Source organism: Eublepharis macularius, chromosome 19 (genome assembly GCF_028583425.1).
Source record: "Eublepharis macularius isolate TG4126 chromosome 19, MPM_Emac_v1.0, whole genome shotgun sequence".
Taxonomy (NCBI): Eukaryota; Metazoa; Chordata; class Lepidosauria; order Squamata; family Eublepharidae; genus Eublepharis; species Eublepharis macularius.
In genome coordinates this window covers 9,945,240-9,967,923 of record NC_072808.1, presented here as the reverse complement: position 1 = coordinate 9,967,923, position 22,684 = coordinate 9,945,240, and the positions used below count along the sequence as shown (strand labels likewise).

Genomic DNA, 22,684 nt, shown 5'->3' with positions numbered 1-22,684 from the left:
TAAAGACTCCAAGTTTCATGAATATTGGACCATGGCGGCTAATTTTATGGGCCCCAAAAGAAGGTGCCCCCACTTAGTCTCCATTATTTCCTATGGGGAAAAATATCTGGGGGCTGTGGGTGGCATTTTTCCTGCAAACTCCACCAAATTTTCAAGGACCTACTCTTGACTGTCCTGTAAAGACTCTTAAAGATTCAGGCATATTGGACCCTGGGGGCCAATTCTATGAGCCCCTGAACAACACACTGGGGCAAGGCTGCCATAGCCAAGGCACACTCCCATATGCAAGCTGAGCTCACCCCATAGGCTGATTCCGCACACGTTGGATAATGCACTTTCAATGCACTTTATCAATCGTTTGAGGTGGATTTTTTGTGCCGCACATGAAAAAATCCGTTCCAAATGATCTATAAAGAGGATTGGAAGTGCATTATCCAACGTGTGCTGAATCACTCAGAGAAAGCCCAACAGGACCAAACTGAAGCACAGAAACAGAATCCCCTCAGAACCAAAGTGAAGGAAGAGGAACAGCGCAACATCAGAGAATCACATCCATTTCAGCCAAAACAAGGGGCACTGTTGCAATTTAGCCCAACTGTACGTAGGATCCTAATATGTTATTTTTGCATCGTTTAAAGCATCACGTTAATACTTTTGGTTTTGCTTCTGTTCTCAGATTTCTGATTGGCTCCATATCTCTACTGTACAATACTACTGCATTTGGATGTTCCAGTCCTATTGATTGTATTGACTTGTTCTATGTAATCTACTTTGTTTCCTAGTGAGAACAACAGACTGTGGGCCAAGCTACAAGTGACGGATGACACTTGCCTGGCAAGTGAACAGACATAGGGCGAAGCTACAAGTGACAAATGACACTTGAACGGCAAGTGTATTTCTCCCTGTTCACTTGCCCTCCACTCAATCCACTTGCTGTTCAAGTGTCATTCGTCACTTGTAGCTTGGCCCTCACGTGTATTCCTCCCTGTTCACTTGCCATTCACTTGCTCTCCACTTGATCAAGTGGAGCGCAAGTGGAGGGCAAGTGAACAGGGAGGAATACACGTGAGTCTGTTCACCTGCCAGGTAAGTGTCATTTGTCACTTGTAGCTTGGCTCTGAAAATGATGTAAATAAATAAACTCACTCAGAGCCTCGCTACAAGTGACATCTTCCACGCGAAGGGCACTTGATCATTTTCGCAAGTCTTTCTGGGTACTGAAGTCCCTCTCCCACACCCCTTTTCCTTCTGTTCCTTCCCGTCTCCGTTAGCACGGCTGCCTGAAGAGACGGAGAAAGCCTAGGAGAGCAGCTTTTGCAAATCATCTTGCTGGGGGGTGGGGAATGCTCTAGAGAAAGCTGACATGTGAAGTCCTCCCCTCTCTGTTAGAACTGTTAGGATCGCTGCCTTAAAAGTCAGAGAAAGCTGCAACTTTCTAAGCTTTCTCTAGAGTATTCCCCCCCTCCCCGAGCTGCCCGCTGCAACTTTGCTAATCGTCTTGCTCGGGGAGGGGGGGAAATACTCTAGAGAAAGCTTAGAAAGTTGCAGCTGCCCGCCCCCAAAGATCATTGAGAGCAGGCTTGCGACTAGAGAAACGATTTGCAAACGCAGGCTTTCTCTGACTTTTAAGGCAGCGATCCTAACAGTTCTAACAGAGAGGGGAGGACTTCACATGTCAGCTTTCTCTAGAGCATTCCCCACCCCCCAGCAAGACGATTTGCAAAAGCTGCTCTCGTAGGCTTTCTCCGTCTCTTCAGGCAGCCGTGCTAACGGAGACGGGAAGGAACAGAAGGAAAAGGGGTGTGGGAGAGGGACTTCAGTACCCAGAAAGACTTGCGAAAATGATCAAGTGCCCTTCGCGTGGAAGATGTCACTTGTAGCGAGGCTCTTAGTGGGGCACTTGTTTTACCCCAGGCTCCACCCATACATATTTATCCCAACATTTAACCCATGCTCGGTTAGCAGATTTCTTTTCCACCCCTCATGAAGCTGTCGTGGGATAGAAAGGCTGTCTTAGGGCCAAGCTACACATGACGAATGACACTTGAACGGCAAGTGGATCGAGTGGAGGGCAAGTGAACAGGGAGAAATACACTTGCCATTCAAGTGTCATTCGTCATGTGTAGCTTGGCCCTTAGTTCACCTACCATATTCTTGAAGGTCGCACAGCAAGCACTGCTTGAAGCAGTGGTCTCGAGAGGCGCCAAGTTGTTCACAATTTCTCCGGTGTTTTCACTGAAACACAGAAACAGAGATCCGAAGAAAGAGAGCATGAATATAGGTATCAGCAAGTACCTGATGCCAGTTTGGTGTAGTGGTTAAGAGCGGCAGGACTCATCTGGACAGCTGGGTTTGATTCCCCTCTCCTCCTCTTGAAGCCAGCTGACCTTGGGTCAGTCACAGCTCTCTCAGGGCCAAGCTACACATGACGAATGACACTTGAACGGCAAGTGGATTGAGTGGAGGGCAAGTGAACAGGGAGAAATACACTTGCCATTCAAGTGTCATTTGTCATGTGTAGCTTGGCCCTCAGAGTTCTCTCAGGGCCAAGCTACAAGTGACGAATGACACTTAAACGGCAAGTGTATTTCTCCCTGTTCACTTGCCCTCGACTCAATCCACTTGCTGTTCAAGTGTCATTCGTCACTTGTAGCTTGGCCCTCAGTCCCACCCACCTCACAGGGTGATTGTTGTGGGGATAATAATAACATACTTTGTAAACTGCTCTGAGTGGGTGTCAAGTTGTCCAGAAGAGTGGAATATAAATTGAATGTTGTTGTTGTTGTTGTTGTTTGTTAACTGCAGATGGCCTGAGACAGGTATAACTTCTTCAGAGTGACTAAACAATTTCAAAAAGAGTCCAGTAGCACCTTTAAGACTAACCAATTTTATTATAGCATAAGCTTTCGAGAATCAAGTTCTCTTCATCAGATGCCTGATCAAAACTGGGCAGATACAGAAGAGGAGGGGGAAAGAGAGAGAAAAGGGAGGGGTCATAAATCACAAGAAGGCAGAATGCAATTAGCGTGGAGGCAGTCAAAACATTCCTTTGCTTGGAAATGTAAACATCTCCTTTTGGTGTGCAGTCAGTTTGTAGCAGTGAAGGTGTCCAATTCCTATGTAGTATAAGCCTTCGATGACCACAGGTCATCGTGGACCACCTGTGGTCATCGAAGGCTTATACTACATAGGAATTGGAGGCTTTTACTGCAGCAAACTAATACAGCAAACTGACTGCACACCAAAAGGAGATGTTTACATTTCCAAGCAAAGGAATGTTTTGACTGCCTCCACGCTAATTGCATTCTGCCTTCTTGTGATTTATGCCCCCTCCCTTTTCTCTTTCTTTCCCCCTCCTCTTCTGTATCTGCCCAGTTTTGATCAGGCATCTGACGAAGAGAACTTGATTCTCGAAAGCTTATGCTATAATAAAATTGGTTAGTCTTAAAGGTGCTACTGGACTCTTTTTGATTTTGCTACTACAGACTAACACGGCTAACTCCTCAGGAACTAAACAATTTGGTTGCAATAGTCATAGAGAAAAGGACTGCCCCTTATCTACTGCATAACGCTTAAAAGGATAATCTTATTTTCACTGGGAGCAAACCAAGTAGCCTTGCACTTAAAAAAAAAGTATAAAGAGACATATGCATACTTATGAATTCATCTTTCATTATATTCATTCATGAATTCATCATTCATTATATATATTTCATTAAAACAAACTAAAAAATGCTTACTGACCATACTTGGGAGGACATACATGCTAGCCAATAGGGCCACAGAGATACAGTCACAAATGAGTTAGCAATCACCTTCATTTTCAGTTGTTTGGTTCAGCCCCTGCTGCAACCATAATTTGCAGAACAGATTCATGAAAGATTATTGAAAAACAGAAAAAAAATGCATGGAAACAGTATACTGTTATATGCATTTATTTGTATCCCACTTTTCTTCCTGACAGAGACGTAAAGCGGCTTATAACATTATTCTCCCCTTTTCTGTTTGCGTACAACAGCAACTGCGTGAGGTAGGTTAGGCTGAGAGAATATGACTGGCCCAAGGTCACCCAGCAAGCTTCCATGGTAGAAGTGAGGATTCGAACCTGGGTCTCCTAGGATCCTAATCTGACACTCTATCCACTATGCCACACCAGCTCTATGAATATGAATTGTACAAAGTCAGTTGTTTGTTCAACTAGAAGCGACTGAAATCAGCGGTGGCTTTTTATCCATGTGCATTAGTGAAACCAAAACCACATCTATACAGGGATACACTTTCAATATTTAATTAACTCCAAAAATTGAAATCCTGCCCTCAAATCATAGTTGACTTATGGTGACCCCCCACCCCACCCCAGGGTGGGGTTTTCATGGCAGGAGAAAAACACTGCCTGCCTATTTCACTTAACTTATGCGATTTGACAAGATCAGGGCTATCAATTAACTCTAAGAGCCAAGCTACAAGTGATGAATTACACTTGCCTTGCAACTGAACAGACTCACGTGTATTCCTCCCTGTTCACTTGCCATTCACTTGCGCTCCACTTGATCAAGTGGAGAGCAAGTGAATGGCAAGTAAACAGGGAGGAATACACGTAAGTCTGTTCACTTGCCAGGCAAGCGTCATTCATCATTTGTAGCTTGGCTCTAAGTACCAAAGAAATGGAAGATGTTTGCACTATCTGGAAAAACATATCAGATAACCACATACACCCACCCATCCACTGAGGAATTTTCTTTTTAAATTCATAAATCAAAAAGGGGGAAAGAAATCCAAATATAAAGGCAGTAGCTTCCAAGTTGTTTTCAGTTTTCCCCTCAGAACTGCTAGCTGAAGAGAGACAGCCCAGAGATGGTGCCAACTACAGCCCTCTCTCTCGAAACCTTGACGGAAATCACATTGTAAAGTTCAGGAAGGCTGAAATGCAATCGTTGATCAGCCTTCCTGCATGGCCAGAGATCAGAAGCCTGATAAAGGTTTGCACTACACGTGGGCCCCAATAGCAAGAGAGGGGCTGGAAAATGTGTTAAGTAGCACACGTGAATTTAGCCTCTTTCTCTTCACTTTAGATAAGCTCAGAATTGCCCACGGTCATCTGAGATCAGATTCTGGGGGCCAAGCTACACATGACGAATGACACTTGAACAGCAAGTGGATTGAGTGGAGGGCAAGTGAACAGGGAGAAATACACTTGCTGTTCAAGTGTCATTCGTCACGTGTAGCTTGGCCCTCAGACACTGTCTTAGAGACTCTCTATATAAGACATCTTATATGAGAATGCTCAAATGTAGGGAAGTGCAATGCTAGCTGAGAAGCATAGTTTAAAAAGACAAAGACAAAGGCTCTGTCAATTTCACCTCTCTACAGAGCCAGCAAAGATCACTCCTCAGAGGATCTGTTCCCTCTTCGCCTCTCCAAAGGCTCTGTCAATTTCACCTCCTCTCTGGGGGAGGCAAAGAGGAAATTGACAAACCCTCTGAGGAGTGATCTTTTCAGTGCCCAAAGTAGGTTTGGGCCGGTTATTCCTACAAGTATGTAACCACTTACACTGGTTACTATTTTCAGAAAAGTGGTATATAAATGTTTTAGATAAAGATTTTTTTAAAAAAGCATATAGAGTCCAGGCAGGCAAACTTTCATTCTCAGGGTCACGCTACAAGTGACAAATGACACTTGCCTGGCAAGTGAACAGACTCACGGGGCGAAGCTACAAGTGACAAATGACACTTGAACAGCAAGTGTATTTCTCCCTGTTCACTTGCGCTCCACTCAATCCACTTGCCGTTCAAGTGTCATTCGTCACTTGTAGCTTGGCCCTCACGTGTATTCCTCCCTGTTCACTTGCCATTCACTTGCGCTCCACTTGATCAAATGGAGCACAAGTGAATGGCAAGTGAACAGGGAGGAATACACGTGAGTCTGTTCACTTGCCAGGCAAGTGTCATTCGTCACTTGTAGCTTGGCTCTCAGGGCCAAGCTACACATGACGAATGACACTTGAACGGCAAGTGGATTGAGTGGAGGGCAAGTGAACAGGGAGAAATACACTTGCCGTTCAAGTGTCATTCGTCATGTGTAGCTTGGCCCTCAGAAAACACCTGGGGACTTTGGGGGTGAAGTCTAGCAAGGATGTGGCATCACTTTTGTGATGTCACTTCCAAATCAAAGGTCGGGTGATGGCTCTTCACAAGCTCCACTCCTTCCGATGATGTCACTTCCACCATACTGCACCCAAACTCCACCCCTTCCTGTGATGTCACTTTCAGGAAACTCCCCCAAACCCATCTCATCCTCTGAAGTCACTTCAATGCATCATGTCTTGCGGCTCTCAAACATCTGACATTTATTCTATGTGGTTCTTACATTAAGTAAGTTTGGCCAACCCTGCTCTAGGATTGCTCTGAAAACATGAGATGGCGAAGTTACTTCCAGTTACAGAGCAGGAGATGACCTGAAGGCACGGCAGGATGCCATTTGTATAAGAGCTAGCAAGCCTAATGAAGAAGAGTAATAACCCCTCTCCTCTTCTCCCCAAATCTTTCACCAGCAGTTGCCCCAAACCACTGGGACTTTCCAACAAACAAGGGAACATGGCTGGCCCCAGGCAGGCTGGATAAGCTAGGGAGCCAGGGGGGCTGCAGAGAAACCACCCGTTTCCTTGCATTAATTGGGGCACATTATCAACAGCATTAAATCAATCATCTCACCTCTCCCCTCTGCTATAAATTATGGAAGTTGTCACCTGCATAGCCTATAATTATGATTTTGGCAGCTTTCAGCACCGAAACTGTAACTGAAAGCACCATCTGGGTCACAGGTATCACATTTTAAAAGACAGTTTTCTTATTAACATGTTAGTGCCGCTTCTACAATTACAGCTCAAAACGGAAAAGGCATGTTTCCTTTGCCTTCCAAGAGACAGCCAAGTTTTGGACTCCCAAAAGATTCTTTGATTTGCTGTCTATCTGATGCTGGCAGACACCTGGCACATCAATTTGATGGAGACATGTAAAATTGCATATGCAGGACAGCAATGTCAACACAGCAAACGCAACAGGATGCTAAATCATTGTGTATCTTACACTACCTGCTTGCTGATCTCAGCTGTAGCCCATTCCAACAAGGTACAGTGCCATAAGCAGAGTTACGCCCTTGTAAACTTGTTGACTTCAGCGTACTTAGTGGTGTGTAATTCTGTTTAGGATGGATTTTCCCAGCACAGGTGCCAGCTGTCAAATAATTATTAACTGCCTTCTGTGCACCCCTCCTGACTGCCTATAAATCTTCCATCTGCACAAATAAACAATGTTTTCCTACCAAAGTGGCTATTCGGGGTTCAGAGGCATATATGTTTAACCATTGATTTCCCTCTCTGTGGAGCACACAGAGTAATTCTGCTGAGAATTGGAATGACAGCCTTGCGTGCTTGGAAAATGTGGGATAAAGAAAGAGAAAGTTGCGGAAATAGGTGGTGAGAATAGACAGGAGATGTCACATGCAAGGAGGCCGTTTTTGTGTAGTGGTTAAGAGCACGGGACTCTAATCTGGGGAGCTGGGTTTGATTCCCCACTCCTCCCCTTGAAGCCAGCTGGGTGACTTTGGGGCAGTCACAGCTCTCTCGGAGCTCTCTCAGCCCCACCCACCTCACAGGGTGTTTTGTTGTGGGGATAATAATGACATACTTTGTAAACTGCTCTTTGTGGGCATTAAGTTGTCCTGAAGGGCGGTATATAAATCAAATGTTGTTGTTGTTGTTGTTGTTGTTATGATGGAGGATTCAGTTTTAGCCTTTCAATTAAGCAACATTCGGCTGCCATTTTAAAAGAGGAACCTCTTTAAAACTTTGCAAATGTGCTTCATGCTGGTACATAGGGTTTTGCTGATGGTTATTCACAGCACCTCCTTGCCCCTCAGAATTTAGTGCTGTAGCAGAGAAGCCAAGGGTCCAGGGAGTCTGAAGAAAGAGGATGTGTTTCCCCTCCAGCTCTGGGGGCCAAGCTACACATGACGAATGACACTTGAACAGCAAGTGTATTTCTCCCTGTTCACTTGCCCTCCACTCAATCCACTTGCCATTCAAGTGTCATTCGTCATGTGTAGCTTGGCCCTGGGTCGCATTACAAGTAACGAATGACACTTGCCTGGCAAGTGAACAGAGTCACGTGTATTCCTCCCTGTTCACTTGCCATTCACTTGCACTCTACTTGATCAAGTGGAGCGCAAGTGAATGGCAAGTGAACAGGGAAGAATACACGTGAGGGCCAAGCTACACATGACGAATGACACTTGAACGGCAAGTGGATTGAGTGGAGGGCAAGTGACCAGGGAGAAATACACTTGCTGTTCAAGTGTCATTCGTCATGTGTAGCTTGGCCCTCTGTCTGTTCACTTGCCAGGCAAGTGTAATTCATTACTTGTAGCTTGGCCCTCAGAGTCAGAGAACCAGGACCCTATTGCTCAGCCAAACAGCTGTGCTCAGGGAATCTTGATCTCAGACATCCTTAAATCAACCTAGGAAGACTGGCAATGCAGAATCAATGGCCTCGCTCACCTGAGGCTGGCGTCAGGATGCCCAGCAGCCAGCTCCCGTGCCTGTTTCTCCGTCACAATGTTGGCCACGACCGAGTAAGAAGTCTGCGGAGGTTTGAATAGCTGAGGGCCCAGCAGGAAACGGACGTTGGCTTGAAATTTGGTTTGGGTCTTCAGAACTTGAGGCGGTTGTTTTTCCACCAGGAAGGCACTTTAAGGAGACACAGACAAGAGGTCAGAAAGGATCAGCCCTCAGCCTCTTCCCAGGTTGGAAGGAATAGACTGTAAACGCTGATCAAAAACTGGAGGCCAAACCCGGCCCTCTGAAGAGTTCCTTCCCATCCCCGTTCACAACTGCCAGCCCAGAGAGGCAAGAAAGGAGTGTAATAGCTGTGATAGATCCACAGGAGTTCGCCGTGTTAGTCTGTAGTTGCAAAATAGTAAAGAATCCAGTAGCACCTTTAAGACTAACCCACTTTACTGTAGCATAAGCTTTCGAGAACCACAGCTCTCTTTGTCAGATGCCTGATGAAGAGAGCTGTGGTTCTTGAAAGCTTATGCTATAATAAAGTTGGTTAGTCTTAAAGGTGCTACTGGACTCATAGCTGTGATGGTGCACTTGTTGACAATCTACTTGTATGTGTGGGGTGGGGGTGAATGTGCAGGTGACCCTGACTCATAACTCTCCACCCCTTCCTCAAAATGGCCTTCTTGTAAAACTCAGCTGACGGGACTATCATTTCAGAAACCTCTGAATGACAGAAAAAAAGAGGGTACTGAGTACCAGAGGTCTAAAAAAGATTGTGAATACGTAGGAAGAATATTAAAGGTACATATGATGCAAACTGCAAAAATGTAAAAGGATTATAATTACAAAATTACAAAAACATAATAACTGCAATTGAGAAGGCTATAAGAAATTAAAAAGCTATAATGGCACGTAACAGCAACAAAGGGCCAAGCTACACATGACGAATGACACTTGAATGGCAAGTGTATTTCTCCCTGTTCACTTGCCCTCTACTCAATCCACTTGCCGTTCAAGTGTCATTCGTCATGTGTAGCTTGGCCCAAAGACAGGATGCTAACTACATTCCTGTTTCAATGTATGAATCTTTATCCATCGAGCGACCTTATACAAATAATTTTAAATCAGGAATTCAGAAGCTAATTGGTGATACACAGTACAATAAAGCTTCAATCTTCATCAATCATAAATGACCTTGCGCTTGTAAATTTGGAAGTCAGAGGGTGAAGCTACAAGTGACGAATGACACTTGAACAGCAAGTGTATTTCTCCCTGTTCACTTGCGCGCCACTCAATCCACTTGCTGTTCAAGTGTCATTCGTCACTTGTAGCTTGGCCCAGAGATCCAAAAAACAATTCATGATACGGAGCTTCATCAATCTTTATTGGTCATAAACAACCTTGCCTTGTGAATTTGGAAGACAGAGGCTCAAAAATCAAGTTGTGATATGCGGTTTTAAGGACAACCAATGTAGCTCATATCCAAAGTATGCACAAATTGTTTTTTAAGACACAGGAGTGAGCCAAAAGGCTCTTAGCCATATGTGTCTTAGCTTGTGCTCTCAGCTGTGGCCCTGTGTGAACTGTGATGATAGAAGTAGAACCAGTACCAGGCCAACACAACCTGGTGGTTTATCACCTGCTTTCAAGGGTATACGGGAGAACCTGCGAGGTTGTATGCCTTTATTTACATTGCGTTTTGGTTTGTGGACTTCATTTCAGAAGCTGTTTTGAGTTCCCCAGAGCAGGAGAAAAGAGGGGCAAGTTCTTTTAAATTCTTTTATTTATTTAGATCATTTATAGTCTGCCTTTCTTCTTTTTAGTTTATTTTTTTATTGTGGAAAAGTTAAAAGATAGGGTAAAAGAGAAAAAGTAAAACGTAACAAAGAAACAACTACGAAGCGCCAAAAACATAACTACGGACCAAGCTACACATGACGAATGACACTTGAACGGCAAGTGTATTTCTCCCTGTTCACTTGCCCTCCTCTCAATCCACTTGCAGTTCAAGTGTCATTCGTCATGTGTAGCTTGGCCCTCTGTAACAGTCTACATAGTAAAAGCAGTAATAATGAGCATATTATTTATCCGTTACAGTTTTTCGCCTACAACGCTTCCTCCTTTATTATCAATCAGCTTGTGGGCTCAATAGTGTCTTTTCTCTGCGTCTCATCTTCTTGATATCTCAAAACCTAATTCTTAAAAATCAAACCCACAAACCATTCGTTCATTTTTCTCAGGGCCAAGCTACAAGTGACGAATGACACTTGAATGGCAAGTGTATTTCTCCCTGTTCACTTGTCCTCCACTCAATCCACTTGCCGTTCAAGTGTCATTCGTCACTTGTAGCTTGGCCCTTAGTCTCTCGCAGATAGTCCATAAAGGATTTCCAGTTTGCCATGAATATGGACAGTGTTTTATCTCTAACGCTGTAATATAGGCCATTTCCACATACGTTGAATAATGCATTTTCAATGCACTTTAGCAATCCTTTGAAAGTGGGTTTTTTGTTTCACAGAGGAAAACCCAGTTCCAAATGGTTACTAAAGAGAAATGAAAGTGCATTATCCAACATGTGTGGAAGCAGCCATAATCTGCCTTTTTCACTTAGATTCAAGATGGAACAGGTAGCAATAAATATTCTGCGCTACAGTGAATTGTGCGAAGGTTGGGGATCGTCTCAATCATACACAAAGCCACTGCCAAGTGCCTGAAACAGAACGGATCAACCTCAAGAATTAACAACACTGCACAAAAAAATGTCTTAAATTCTCCCAGGCGGCAGTAGCATAACAGTAGCACATCTTAAATCCTCAGGCAGATGTGTTATCACTCTTAAGCAATCAGCAGCTGATAGTCTGTATTCTTTGTTGGATCTTATAGAAGTTAAGATTTGGCAAGAGACAGGGAGCTGCCACTTGTCTGCTTACTTTCATTTCCCTTCCCAACAACATCTATTGCTACACAGTATGGGGAGGGGTGCTGTGCATTACCCTCCCAAAGATCCAAGGTGGTGGATTGGAGAATTCACAGCACAACGAGGTCACACCTTGTACTGTGTGAAGCCAGACGTTGCCAGCAAGTGGCAGCCACGGCCTCATCTCTCTTATAAAGTCTAGTTAAGTCCTTCACAACAGTATGGCAGGAAAACACGGGGATCTTTACTGAGTCACAATTAGAGATGTGCGCTTTGGGTTTCCGATTCGGGTTTTTAAACCGAATCAGGCCCGATTTGGAAAGATTCGGTATTCCTGAATAGGCCCCAGCATTGCTGAGCCAATTTGGAAATACCGAAGCAAAGCTTTCTGAAATGCTTTGTAACACTTTGGAAAGCTTTGTGTAGAATGGCAGCCGCCGCAGCACTTTTCTTGCTGTTTGCAAATGGCAAGAACATTGCTGCTTTGAGCTTTGGTGTGCTCCCACCGGATAAAAAAAACAAACATTTACAGAGCACACCGGAGTAGTTTAAATACCTGGTTTTGGGTTATTCTGGATTCTTTTCAGGTAAACTAGAATCTTTTTTGGGTGCACACCCCTGGTCACAATACAGAGTTTGGGAGCCAGGACTCCTCACTTCTGTCACAGGGTCTGCCACTGAAGTGATCTTGTGTAAGGGTCACGATTCCCTAAGCTGGTGAATGGATTCCATGACACTCTCCCACCCCAGGGGACTGACCCTTTTGCAGACTCCCAAATTTGCCTGTTTGTCTTTGCAGTGACTTTAATGAGGTTCTCATTAAACCTGGGGCTACCTGCTTTGCAACTTGAGGAGGTCCCCTTCCTGGAATTTGGCCCAATGAGAGCTAAACTACGAGAGACGAATTACATGAGGATGCTCACGTGAAGGGAGTCACAATGTTAGCTGGGAAACTTGAGTTTTAGAAGAGATTGGAAGGCTTTGTCAATTTCCCCTCACTACAGAGCCAGGGAGATTGCTGCTCAGAGGGTTTGTTAATTTCCTCTTTGCCTCCCAAAGGCTCTGTCAGTTTCACCTCCCCTTCTAGGAGGAGAAAAGGAAATTAACAAACCCTCTGAGGAGCAATATTTACTGGCTCTGTAGAGAAAGGAAATTGACAAAGCCTTCCGATCTCTCTAAAAACTCAGCTTCCCAGCTAACGCTGCAACTACCTTCACGTGCACGTCCTCGTGTAATTCATCTCTTGTAGCTTGGCTCCGAGATGTAGAAGCTTTAATTTGTGGGTAGTTGGGGTAAGAGAAAGGCTGTGCTTTGAGACGAAAGACTGCACTCAATGGCAGCTACCAAGTTCCCTTCAGGCCTACGGTTCTATGATCTACCTGGACAAGGGAAGGGGATCTACCTGGACAAGGGAAGGGGCTCTTCCTTACCTTTTGACAAGGGCATTGAAGATGTTCTCCAGACATTCCTGAAGGCAAGACTGAAGTTCAGGGCCTAGCTCGGCTGCAGAGGCAACCACTTGGAGGCGGAACTGGAAACAAATATCCAACAGGCTTTCAAACCTGTCAGGAAACACATTTGATGAATTGGGTTGTTCCTTTCCCCCCCACCAATCCCAACTTCATGTAAAAACCAAGTTTGCACAAGCAGCAAGAACCAACCAGTTGATGGAGAGGTGCGGTGGTTACATTTACATCTAACTTTAGCATTCTTTGTTCCGTTTTAGTCCTAGCAAAGGCATTTCTTTGCTAATCAGCAGGCAAGCTTAGCACAACATTTCCAACTGAAAGCTTCCCTGCCTATCTGTCTATGGTTATGCCACATAAACAAGGATGTGTGCATGTTGTAATTTATTTATTTATCTCATTTATAGTCCACTTTTTTCGCTGAGATTCAAGGTGGGTTATTACATGCTTTAAAAAAAAAATTAAATAAAAACAGTATTAATATATACAATACAAATGTAACCGAAAATGCAAACCTTATCGAGACGTTAAAACTCCAATCCTATTTCCTCTGCAGAAAAACAGCAAAAGTGTGGGGATCAGCTTGCTCACCTTGCAAACTTTTCCTTTTTAGATGCAAGTTGCTAGATACATGCTGAAATCTCAGAAGCCAAAGAGGTGGCTAAAAGGAGTTTCCAGCAGGTTGTTTTAACACCCATTATAGCTCTTTGCACACTGCCAAAATTAGCAAAACCAGAATTAATTATAGATCAAGACAGGTAGCCGTGTTAGTCTGTCTGTAGCAGTGGAAAAGAGCAAGAGTCCAGTAGCGCCTATAAAACTAACAAAATTAGTGGTAGAGTATGAACTTTCATGACAGATATCTGAAGAAGTGAGCTGTGGCTCACGAAAGCTCATACGCCACCACTCATTTTGTTAGTTTCATAGGCGCTGCTGGACTCTTGCTCTTTTCCAGAATTAATTACGCAAGGCAGCCCACAAAGTGAAACAAACTCTGCAAATCTGCTTCATTTGTGTAATTTCCGCAGGCTGCAGAATTCAGCTTTTCTTGGCGCAGAATTTGGGTGTGGCAGATGAAGGAGGGGAATCTACACATCTGCTAATGCCATCCAGGCTCTTCTTGATGAGATGGCTGTAATGATGAGGATACGTGAGAGAAGGTGGACCCACAGGAGATGCTGCATTGCCCCTAAGATGCCCATTTAAGCAACATGATCAGTGCCAAAGAGTAGTGGGCACAATTATACTTCAGGCTTCCTTATCGTCAATATGAACTGGACAAGATTCATTGAAGCCTGGGTTGAAAACCTCCATCAGTTCCAGAGTAGTAGCTCTGTGAATGAGACTTGCAGCAATACCTCTTCTGCAGTGGAGCCAAGTCCTCGTCGAAGGGAGTTCCGTTCCCGGCCAGCCGTTGCTGCCCCTTCCATAAGTCAAGCTTCTTCAGCAGCTGGGTCTTTGTGGCTTCCAGCTCTTTGGCTACTTCTTGGAACAGCGCGTGAAGGGTTTGGAGAGACTGGAAGAAGAGGCATGTTATTTTGGTAGACTGAAGAAAAGGACCAGATGCACAGTGACAAAATCCATATGCTTGTGGTATGCACAAAACCTGGAATCTGGCCCAGAAACGAAAATCACAACTTTCCCTTAGAACATACAAGTCTCACACTCTGATTATTTGGAGGAAGGAGAGTGAAGAAGTATGAACTAGAGACGGGCACAAACTGAAATACGAACCAAAGTTTGTCACGAACCGAGCCAGTTTGTGGTCTGCGAACCGGCGGTTCATCAGAGCCCATTTCTGATGAACCACCATGAACTTTGGTTCATTTGGTTCGTTTTTCGGTTCATCACTGCAAACAGCCTGGTGCCGATCAATCAGTTTCCTAGGCAACGGTGGGATGGGCTTTCTGCAGATCTTCTGTTGACCCAGAAGTGACATTTTCACGAGCCGAACAAACCAGTTTGTGAACCAGGGCAAGTTCGTGTAAGTTCCTGGTTCATGAAATGTGACGAACCATGAACCACACAGTTGGTTTTCCCCGCAGTTCATGCCCATGTCTAGCATGAACCATACTTGCCATCAAAAACCACAGGCAGTTGTGATGGGTTGTCTTTAAGGCGTTGCCCAGCTCTCTTAACACCCTTCCAATGACAGCTATTGGCACTGCCAAAAAAACTCTGTCCACCAACCAAAAACTTGTACAGAATCCCTTCTTGAATAATAGACTTGCAAAGTTTTTCTTGCATCTGCACTGCATCTCTGATGGAGAGAAATCTTATCCCACCCCCCCCACCCCCCGAACTTCAGGCTACCATTTTGCTCGTCTAGTTAAATGCAATTCTCCCCAAGGATACTGCAGGGTACACTTTTGGTAACATAAAGACAATAACTTGTGGAAATGGAACCCAGGAGACAAGCTATTGTTTGCAGAAAGAAGGAACTGCCCAATCAAAGAGGAGTACTCACATTCGCTTGTGACGAGAACTGTGGATCCAGTGTGTTTATCTGCAGAGAACCTGGCAATTGCAAAGGGACAGTTTATTTAGGGGATCCGTATTCCACCTTTCCATGAATATAGCATGCTCCAGGCCACTTACAAAAATAACACTGCCTAATGAGAGGCTGTAACAACCGTTGAGCATTATCGGCTTGTTTTTCAATGCCATATTTAATCAGTAAAAAGTGTAACACGCCTCGACATCTGCAAAGATTCTCCAGTTTGCATTTGCTGCCCAGCAATTACTGCTGGAAGTGAACTCGCAATCTCTCGCTTCTTTTACACGAAAGGAAATCAATTTATACTTGCTGTCCTTAAAGTGTTTAACTATAAAATATGCGCTAAGCTACTTTATGGTGCTCCTATTTGGATTTCCGCTTCCAATGAAGCGATCGAAAGAGTCCAATCTAAATTTCTTAGGAAAATCTTGGGGCTTCCAGCTTGCGTACCTTATGCGGCAATTTGCCTCGAGACAAACCAGAGATGTTTAGTTACAAAGGCATGGATCTCAACCTTCAAATTCTGGCTTTGCCTACATTTTCGAAGCAGGACTAATAGTCTCATAATGTATATGTTATGTGAGTCTTACACGTGTGACTGGTTGAACTATATCGAAAGGAAAATTACATTGATGGGGCTCAACATAGAAGATCTGTACCTGCTATCTGAGAAGAATGCTTTTGTTAGGATTAAACAGAGGCTAATTGACATGGAGATGCAAGACCTTAGAAGCCTCGCTTCGGGACATTGATCTCCTGTTCAATGGAGGATTCCATTTAGTGATGCGCCAGCAGAGTATTTTTCCTGTTTAATCGATCCCTGTATTCAAGGGGCATTTATGTTGGCCCATTTTAATGTGCTCCAAATCCCATTTGGAGAAAGGTTATGCCCCTGTGGGATATTGGAAATCGAGGATACAGCCCATGTACTTTTATCGTGCAGGTTTTATGATGATTTATGTGCATTTTATTTGGATTACCTACTGCAATCGCTAGAGGGCAAATCTGTTGAGAGTAAGATAGTGAGTTTTTTAGCCTCAACCCAAGTCGAAGTCACTGAAATGGTGGCAAACTTCCTTTACTGTGTACTCAAGAGGAGAAGTGTGTTTAGAATGTTTAACAATTAACAGGCTCTGCCTGTTTTCGACACTGTTACGGTTATGCCGATAAAGGTTCGGTCTTGTAATTACTGCTGGAAAAGAAGCTGCTTTGAACCCTCACCACCGACAGCTCCCTTCAACCCTCCATCCTTACAACCTTCTAGACTTTACAAGCCCTTACCTCCTGAGCCGTCCTTCAGGTTCCCGTGGAGCGTCTGGATTTCTTGCAACTTGTATTGCAGACTCTTCAAATAAAATCCAAACTTCATTTCCTCCTGTTGGAAGTAGTAGCTGAAGGGCATGTGCTGCGACTAGAAGAGGCAGAAATAAGACGTGTTCATCCCTGCTTATTATTCTAGGCACGTAGAGCAGAACAACTGCGTTGCGATATTATAAACTCAGCCTGCTGTGGTTCAGGAAGGGAGTTCTCAGGGCCAAGCTACACATGACGAATGACACTTGAACGGCAAGTGTATTTCTCCCTGTTCACTTGCCCTCCTCTCAATCCACTTGCCGTTCAAGTGTCATTCGTCATGTGTAGCTTGGCCCTCAGTCTTTCCAGGCACAGGAACCACTGAGCTGTGTGCACAGTTACAGGAAGTCATCGGACATGATCACATAACAGCAGTGTTACTAATTCCGGATTAGGAAATTCCTGGAGAATTGGGGGTGAGCTCATGGACGGTAGAGTTTGGGGACAAGAGGGAGCTCAGTGGGATGAGAGGTCAGGTAGTCTGCCCTCCTAACATGCCATTTCCTCCAAGGGAATGGACCTCTGGAATCTGGAGCTCCATGGTAATTCCAGGAGAACTCCAGGCACCACCTGGAGGACGGCAAGCCTGTGTGACTGGAAGAGGGGAAGGAGGAGCTATGACCTCACTCGTGTCAAAATGCAGCAGACCAAAGGACTCAGGGACAGGGAATGAAAGCTGAGCACCAAGAGGTGTGCCATCATGAGGAACAAGCCAAGGGTCAGAGATAGGAGGAATCCTTTCTAGCAAGTGCCGGTTGCTGCTATAAGCCTGCCATGAAACACAGGAGTTATGGCGACCTTGGTCTCTACGCATGTATGCTAGCAGTAGGATAATCCAAACAACAGGACAGTCAAACAAAAATGGCAGTTCCTAGGGGCCTGCGACCCAGCAGGTGGGGCTGCATGACCCGCTTGACGGTCTCCCCACCATGCATCTGAAGACAACAGATGTAGCGGAAAATGGACCCATATGACTAGCATGCCGCTTTCACATTGAGGGCACAACTACGGGTGAAAACAGACGCGGCAGGCGGGTAGTCAGGCAGCTTCTACTTCTCAGCCTGCCCTGAGCCTGCTGATGTAGGGAGGGTGGAATACAAATCAAATAAATAAATAAACCTGTTTTACAGAAATATGAACTTTCAAGCTGATTCACAAAGTTGCTTCCCATGCCAAGGAAGACTGTTTTCCATATTCAGCACTGTTGGAAAGCAATTCCCCATGTCATTGCGATGCACTCGTACACCTCTGGGATTTTTCCTGGCTTTTCTCCAATCTTTCCCAAACCTTCTTTGCTGCCAAGTTTTGTGTAAAATTGCAACAAAGCCTTGAGGGCCGTCATGTGGGCAGGAAAGTTGGGATTGTGCCAATCCTGCCCAAATGCCAGCTGTTTTCCCTGGCTGTGTATCATGTTTTCTGAATACTCAGCTTTTGTTTTAAAAAAGGAAAGGCATATCTCTTCAAGGAAAGGAGTCTTGAGACTTTTATTTAGTATTTAGAGAACCTGAATCCGTCATTCCGCTGAAATGACCATATTCAATTGCCGATTTGAAAAAGACGAAATAGGCCTGGTGGTGTACGGTGGGGAAGCTCACTGCAGGGGCACTGGGGCAGGGAGAATGTGGGGAAACCTGCCAAGTGGAAGCCCCATTGCTACTGCACTGTATTGGCAGTTGCAGTGGGGAACCCACAGAAGCCTTTTCTCCATGCAGAAAACACTAAAGAGTGACAATCTTCAGTCTTGCTCCACCTTTCATACGTCTGGTTGGGTGACCACTGTCTAGGGCCACATTTGCATTAACGTGGCACTAGACCTGCTGTAGCACAGTGGTTAAGTGATTCAGCTGCGAATCAGCACTCTACTGGTTCGAATCCCACTACTGCCATGAGCTCAGTAGGTGGCCTTGGGTAAGCCCCTCCTCTCAGCCCCAGCTCCCCAGCTGTATTGCGAGGATAATAATAACACTGACTTTGGTCACCGCTCTGACTGGGGCACTAATTTGTCTAGAAGAGCGGTATATAAACTGCTGTATAACAGTGGTTAAGTGGTTTGGCTGTGAATCGGCACTCTACTGGTTCAAATCCCACTCCTGCCATGAGCTCAGTAGGTGGCCTTGGGGAAGCCACTCCTTCAAGCCCCAGCTCCTCAGCTGTATTGTGCAGATAAAAATAATACTAACTTGTTTAGCACTCTGGATGAGGCACTAATTTGTCTAGAAGAGTGGTTTATAAGTGCAGTTGTTGTTGTTATTGCATATATTGCATATATTATATATTGGATACACACACACATATATATGTTCATCTGTCCAGGAGCCCCCTGGCGCAGAGTAGTAAGCTGCAGTACTGCAGCCCAAGCTCTGCTCACAACCTGAGTTTGATCCTGGTGGAAGCCAGGTTCAGGTAACTGGCTCAAGGTTGACTCAGCCTTTTATCCTTCCGAGGTCGGTAAAATGAGTACCCAGTTTCCTGGGGGTAAAGTGTAGATGACTGGGAAAGATAAGGGCAAACCACCCCGTAACAAAAGTCTGCCAGGAAAACGTCGTGATGTGACATCCCCCTATGGGACAGTAATGACTCGGTGCTTGCACAAGGGACTACCTTTACCTTTATATATGTTCACCATTCACCTTACCCCCCCCACTCCCCACTCCAAATCACACATTTTAATGACAGTTGCAGAATTGCTGTAGAGATCTGAAGCGTGCAGGGTTGTGTGTGTTGCTGACACCATAGGCAGCAACCAATACTCCCCCACCAGATCCAGTTTTCCCCTTGTTCCAACTGAAGCCTGCTGAAAACCTTCAACATTGTTTTGGTTCTCTCAGCCAGAGCTCGCTCCAGGACACAGAAACATTTACATGTGCTTGGGAAGGCAATGACAACACTAATAAACTATCTCTGCTACTTTTAAAACTGTCTTCCCTCTAAGATAAATATTTAAAGTCTTTTGAGGATTTGCAGCTTTACAGGGACGGAGCACCTCCCAACCCTTCCACAGTAAAGCATCCATCTTCCATGTGGGGCAGGAGATGGGCACATCAGCCCAGATTTGGAGGCCTCTTGGTAGGAAGACACCAAGAGTTCAAGCAAAACACTCGTAGGGCTCTCCTTTACCCTCCTCGCAGATCAGAAAGAAGAGGCTGATCTGTGCCGTTTTCTCAGGCTTTGGAAATACCAGCCACAGGAAAGAGTAGGCTGCAGGCATACAGATGGTGCAAACGCATGGGAAAGAGTACGGCAGGAGACAGCACTCTTTTATAATTGAAAAGCTAATTCATCAAAATCCAGAAAAAGGATCAACAAAGAGCCAGTATAAGGGAGTCCATTTCCATAACTGAAAACATACAGTTTTAAGGTTCTGATAACTGACATAGGGAAAATGTCCGTAGCCCAAACACTGGCTGTTGCAAGTCCCTTATTAGCAAGCGGCACTCTTGCAAGTGGTAAGGAACATGTACACATAGGAGGATCCTGTGTAATAGTTTGAGAGCGCTGCCATAAATCTGCACATGGTTCGTGCTTTGCATCCTCAGAAATGACTCACCTCTATCATTTCCCTTTCTGTAAAAAATCTCCAAGAAGGCCTTTAGTCCCATAGAATTTCCTGCCACTCCTTTCTAGCATTCCAATATCTCTGATACACATTATTTTAAAGATTTCTTCTTTTAAAGACCCATACTTAGTTCTGGCCTGAGCCACATTTGGGTCTAGAGTAGAGGCGGGCACAAACTGAAATACGAACCAAGTTCATCATGAACTGCGCCGGTTCGTGGTTCGCGAACCAGCAGTTCGTCAGAGCCGATTTTTGACAAACCACCACAAACTTTAATCTGGTTCGTTTGGTTTGTTTTTCGGTTCATCACTGCAGACAGCCTGTCGCTGATCAGTTTCCTAGGCAACGGGGGGAGGGGCTTTCTGTAGACCTTCCGCCGCCCCAGAAGTGATGTTTTCACGAACCAAATGAGCCAGTTCATGAACCGGGACAAGTTTGTGGTTTGTGAAACGCAATGAACCATGAACCGCACGTTTTGGTACTTTTCCGGTTTGTGCCCACCTCTAGTCTAGAGCCATCAGTTTCAGACTCCTACAGTAAGGGGTTGGGAGTTACTGGGACTAAAACCAGGAACCTTCCAATCAATGTGTCGTGGTGAAGCATCCCCTGGGTTGCGAATTGTCGCTAGGTTCTCGACTGTCCCCGCCCTCTCAAGTTGTCCAGTGTCTCCTATGGGCCTGAAAGGATCACAACAAGACAGTGATGCCTGGGTAGAATCAGTTTTCAGACTTCTGCTTGACAGCTGCCAGAGGGCCAAGCTACACATGACGAATGACACTTGAACGGCAAGTGTATTTCTCCCTGTTCACTTGCCCTTCACTCAATCCACTTGCCGTTCAAGTGTCATTCGTCATGTGTAGCTTGGCCCTAAGATAAAGGACTTTTGAGAGTTCATTCTAATAGATCCTATTGATTACTACATTGAGTGACATTTTTGTTCTTTAGCCCAGGCTGTGGGCTTTCCTCTTTATTTTTGGCTTTGAGTAGCTGGGTTGTCTCTTTTGTTTATGATAAAGGACTGACAGACAACGCAGCAGTGAAAGCAACCCTGAGAAGGACCACTGTAAAGTACAGGTAAGAAAGTGGCCAAAGTAATACCTCTCATCTTCGAGCATCCCAAGAGAGACAGTATTAGTAAGAAATCTAACAGTGCAATCCTAGACAGAGTTACTCCAGTCTAAGCCCATTGACCCAATGGGCTTAGACTGGAGTAACTCTGTCTAGGATTGCACAATAAGTTGCTTTCACCTCCGAATAAGTGACTTGTGGAATGGTGAGCCATAATTCGGGAGGGAATGAACAGGGCTTGACGCTCACCTAGTTGCTCTATTGTAGGTGCCAGGAAAAAGGGCTTCTGTTTATCCAGGCTAGGCCTTAAGGCTTTTCATTAATGGGTTCATCTTTTAATACTATTCTAGACTGAAAACTCTTATTTTAAGCAGTCGGCAGTCTGTTTGTACCGTCTGTTTTTGTGCTGGGTTGATTTTAATGCTGGATTTTAATTAATATCTTTTAATGTTTTTTTATTACTTTGCAAGCAGCCTCAAGCAGGTTCCTGGAAAGGTAATTTCCCCCCCCAAAATAATAAATAATAGACATGGGGGCATGTAGAGAGGAAAGCGCAGGATTGGAGAACTGGGGCTGTTGTACTGTGCTGAGCTGCAATAGCTCTGGAGAAAGATGGCCTGTCCCTTTAATAACAGAGGTTAGAAATGAAATCCGGCCCTCAAGTCAGAGTTGACTTATGGCGACCCCTGGTGAAGTTTTCATGGCAAGAGACTGACAGAGGTGGTTCTGCAACCCCGGTCTTTGTTGGAGGTCTCCCATCCAATTATTAACCAAGGCCAACCCTGCTTAGCTTCTGAGGTCTGACAAGATCAGGCTCTCCTGGCCTATCCAGGTCAGGATTTACTAGGATGTTATTTACCAGGTAATGTTATTTACCTCCATGCCCTGAGAAGCTTCAGCTGCCCCTTTCTGCACATTAAGGGCCAAGCTACACATGACGAATGACACTTGAACGGCAAGTGGATTGAGTGGAGGGCAAGTGAACAGGGAGAAATACACTTGCCATTCAAGTGTCATTCGTCATGTGTAGCTTGGCCCTAAGTCTCCATTAACAAGACAGGGTATTTCCCCCCAGGGAATTGGCACATCAATGAACTGCGGAACAATGGGGCTGCTAGAGAAGCAGGAAACATGGGGGAAATTCCGAGGAGCTAAAATTATTTGCTACCCTGTAGGCGTCAGGAGATTGACAGTTGCTGGACTCCATTTGTCCCCATTCTTGCATTGTAGATGTCAAAGGGAGGGGGGTAGTGTTTAGGGAGCAAGG

The 22,684-nt window shown here is 45.0% G+C and overlaps 1 protein-coding gene across 2 annotated transcripts in view; it reads right to left on the bottom strand.

Annotated features, from left to right (window-relative positions):
* STAT6 (signal transducer and activator of transcription 6) overlaps window positions 1–22,684 on the bottom strand; it is a 76,288-nt gene that overhangs the window by 27,887 nt on the left and 25,717 nt on the right. For both annotated transcript variants that reach the window (XM_055003199.1, XM_055003200.1), the window contains exons 5-10: window positions 16,722–16,851; window positions 15,411–15,460; window positions 14,302–14,459; window positions 12,908–13,039; window positions 8,555–8,743; window positions 2,148–2,235 (exon numbers count right to left, since the gene is read on the bottom strand). In XM_055003199.1, coding sequence (XP_054859174.1) covers window positions 2,148–2,235; window positions 8,555–8,743; window positions 12,908–13,039; window positions 14,302–14,459; window positions 15,411–15,460; window positions 16,722–16,851 — 747 coding nt within the window. The remainder of the gene's footprint in view (window positions 1–2,147; window positions 2,236–8,554; window positions 8,744–12,907; window positions 13,040–14,301; window positions 14,460–15,410; window positions 15,461–16,721; window positions 16,852–22,684) is intronic.